The sequence below is a fragment of the Cyprinodon variegatus genome, unplaced genomic scaffold (assembly GCF_000732505.1).
Source record: "Cyprinodon variegatus isolate N-32 unplaced genomic scaffold, C_variegatus-1.0 Scaffold1830, whole genome shotgun sequence".
In the NCBI taxonomy this organism is placed as follows: domain Eukaryota; kingdom Metazoa; phylum Chordata; class Actinopteri; order Cyprinodontiformes; family Cyprinodontidae; genus Cyprinodon; species Cyprinodon variegatus.
In genome coordinates, this window is record NW_015152283.1 from 22,264 (window position 1) to 24,316 (window position 2,053).

The window sequence follows — 2,053 nt, forward strand, 5'->3', positions numbered from 1 at the left end:
CAGTTTAAAGCTCAGCTTCCGGGTTTGAAGCCCTGTAACCCAGGCTGGTTCCTCTGGCTCATCCTGCCGCTGCTTTCGCTTTAAATCGGAACTTTAACGTGTTTCCAATCAGCGAACCTTAGCTAGCAGGGGCTAGCAGGGTTCAGGTCCACTGCTCTGGGTTTGTTCTGTGGATCTGGCCCCATGAGTCGCTCCATCCCGGTTCGGGTTGATCAGAACCTTCTCCGGGTTCCTGCTAATGGAGCAGCAGGGGAGCTAAGGGGTTAGCCGCAGCAGCTAGCAGGCTAAACCAGAGCAGGAGGGACGGAGAAGCGCGGCGGCTCCTCCGCCGGAACCCGTAAGAGAGGCTAAAACTAGCGCTGGTTCGGTGGTTCTCAGCACCGAGTCCCGGTTCGGTCCAGCTCCTGGATCTGAGCGGATTTAATGGCGGCGGCTGCTCCGACAGAAACTCACCAACAATCTGCAGAGCGCAGCTAGCTAGCTGTTAGCTAGCTGTTAGCTACAGGCTAGGTTCTCCTGAAACCTTCCTCTGGAGAACCATGAGCGGCTATCAGCAGATTAATGGGAACAGATTTTATTTATTCGGATTAAGATGATTTATGTCCTAATTTCACCAGAATAAGCATTTTAACCGCCAGCGGGCTGCATCATGACGCCTCTTCTTCTTGGGCCGAGTGCAAAGCATTCTGGGACATATCTACTCAACGGGCGGGATGTAGCGCCGGCNAACCGGTTTTGTTTCACCTGATGAATCTTCTCAGAGGATGATGATGATCATGGTTTCTTTAGCAGGCAGCTTTACAGAACCAGAACCATTTGGACCCAGTTTACGAGCTGCTGGTTCTTCTCTAACAAACCTTTCAGAACCGGTTCTGCTCGGAGGAACGTCTGAAAACCCAGGTGGTTCTGATCATATCCCGACCAGAACCTTCAGGGTTCTGCTGGATCTCATCTGATCCTCCTTCAGAACCTTCCTTTTGACCCATTTTAGCCTGGCCCCATCCCACTCCCGGTTCTGGTTAAACCGGGTCTCGGGCCAGCAGGTCTGGATGTTCTGCTGCTGATCGGGTCATGTGGCTCATTCTGTCTGGTTCTGATCCATGTTGGATAGAATCTGACCAGGTCCGGCTGGCTAACAGAACCCGTTCGGATCTTTCCTGTAAGCCTGGTCCCAGGTCCGATTCAGAAGAACCGCTCTTTGATCTTATCCAGCCAGGTGTTAGCCTCTCAGACTGGGTCAGAACCAGAACCAAGGCTCAGACCCGTCTGACCTGCGGCACCAGAACTGGTCTTACCGTTGCGGTGCGGTGGGTGCGGCGGTCTCCGTTGGCTCGGTAACTGCGCCGGAGCCAGTGTGACCAAGGGGTAAGGCAGACAGACGTGGTTCTGGGGGATCAGGTGGTGCTGCTTCAGATCGGACCTGTGCCCTGTGGGTGCAGTGACGGCGCAGCAGCAGCAGGGGGCGGGGTTCTGGATGACTGCAGGGCGGGTCGGTTCTGACGGTCCAGAAGTCTAACTCTGCTCCTCCTCTGCAGCTTCTCTCCCACCGACAACAAGTTTGCCACCTGCTCCGACGACGGAACCGTCCGGATCTGGGACTTCCTGCGCTGCCACGAGGAGCGGATCCTCAGAGGTACTGGTTCTGTTGCTGTCGCAGGACAGCGCCGCGGCGTCCCGCTCCACTGAGCCTGTTCTGTCCTCCTTCAGGTCACGGCGCCGACGTGAAGTGTGTGGACTGGCACCCGACCAAAGGCCTGGTGGTGTCGGGCAGCAAGGACAGCCAGCAGCCCATCAAGTTCTGGGACCCGAAGACGGGCCAGAGTCTGGCCACGCTGTAAGTGGACCAGAACCCGTCCGAACCTTCCTGGACCTTCAGAACCTCACTGTCCCGCCTCTTTGTCCTTAGCCACGCCCACAAGAACACAGTGATGGAGGTGAAGTGGAACCTGAACGGGAACTGGCTGCTGACGGCGTCCAGAGATCACCTGTGTAAGCTGTTCGACATCCGCAACCTGAAGGAGGAGCTGCAGGTGTTCAGGGGCCACAAGAAGGA

The 2,053-nt window shown here is 56.3% G+C and overlaps 1 protein-coding gene across 1 annotated transcript in view; it reads left to right on the forward strand.

Moving 5' to 3' along the window:
- Positions 1-2,053, forward strand: part of wdr33 (WD repeat domain 33) — a 22,267-nt gene that overhangs the window by 4,076 nt on the left and 16,138 nt on the right. Inside the window, exons 6-8 of the mRNA XM_015404690.1 lie at positions 1,536-1,633; positions 1,708-1,834; positions 1,907-2,051. Of these exons, the coding sequence (XP_015260176.1) occupies positions 1,536-1,633; positions 1,708-1,834; positions 1,907-2,051 (370 nt within the window). The remainder of the gene's footprint in view (positions 1-1,535; positions 1,634-1,707; positions 1,835-1,906; positions 2,052-2,053) is intronic.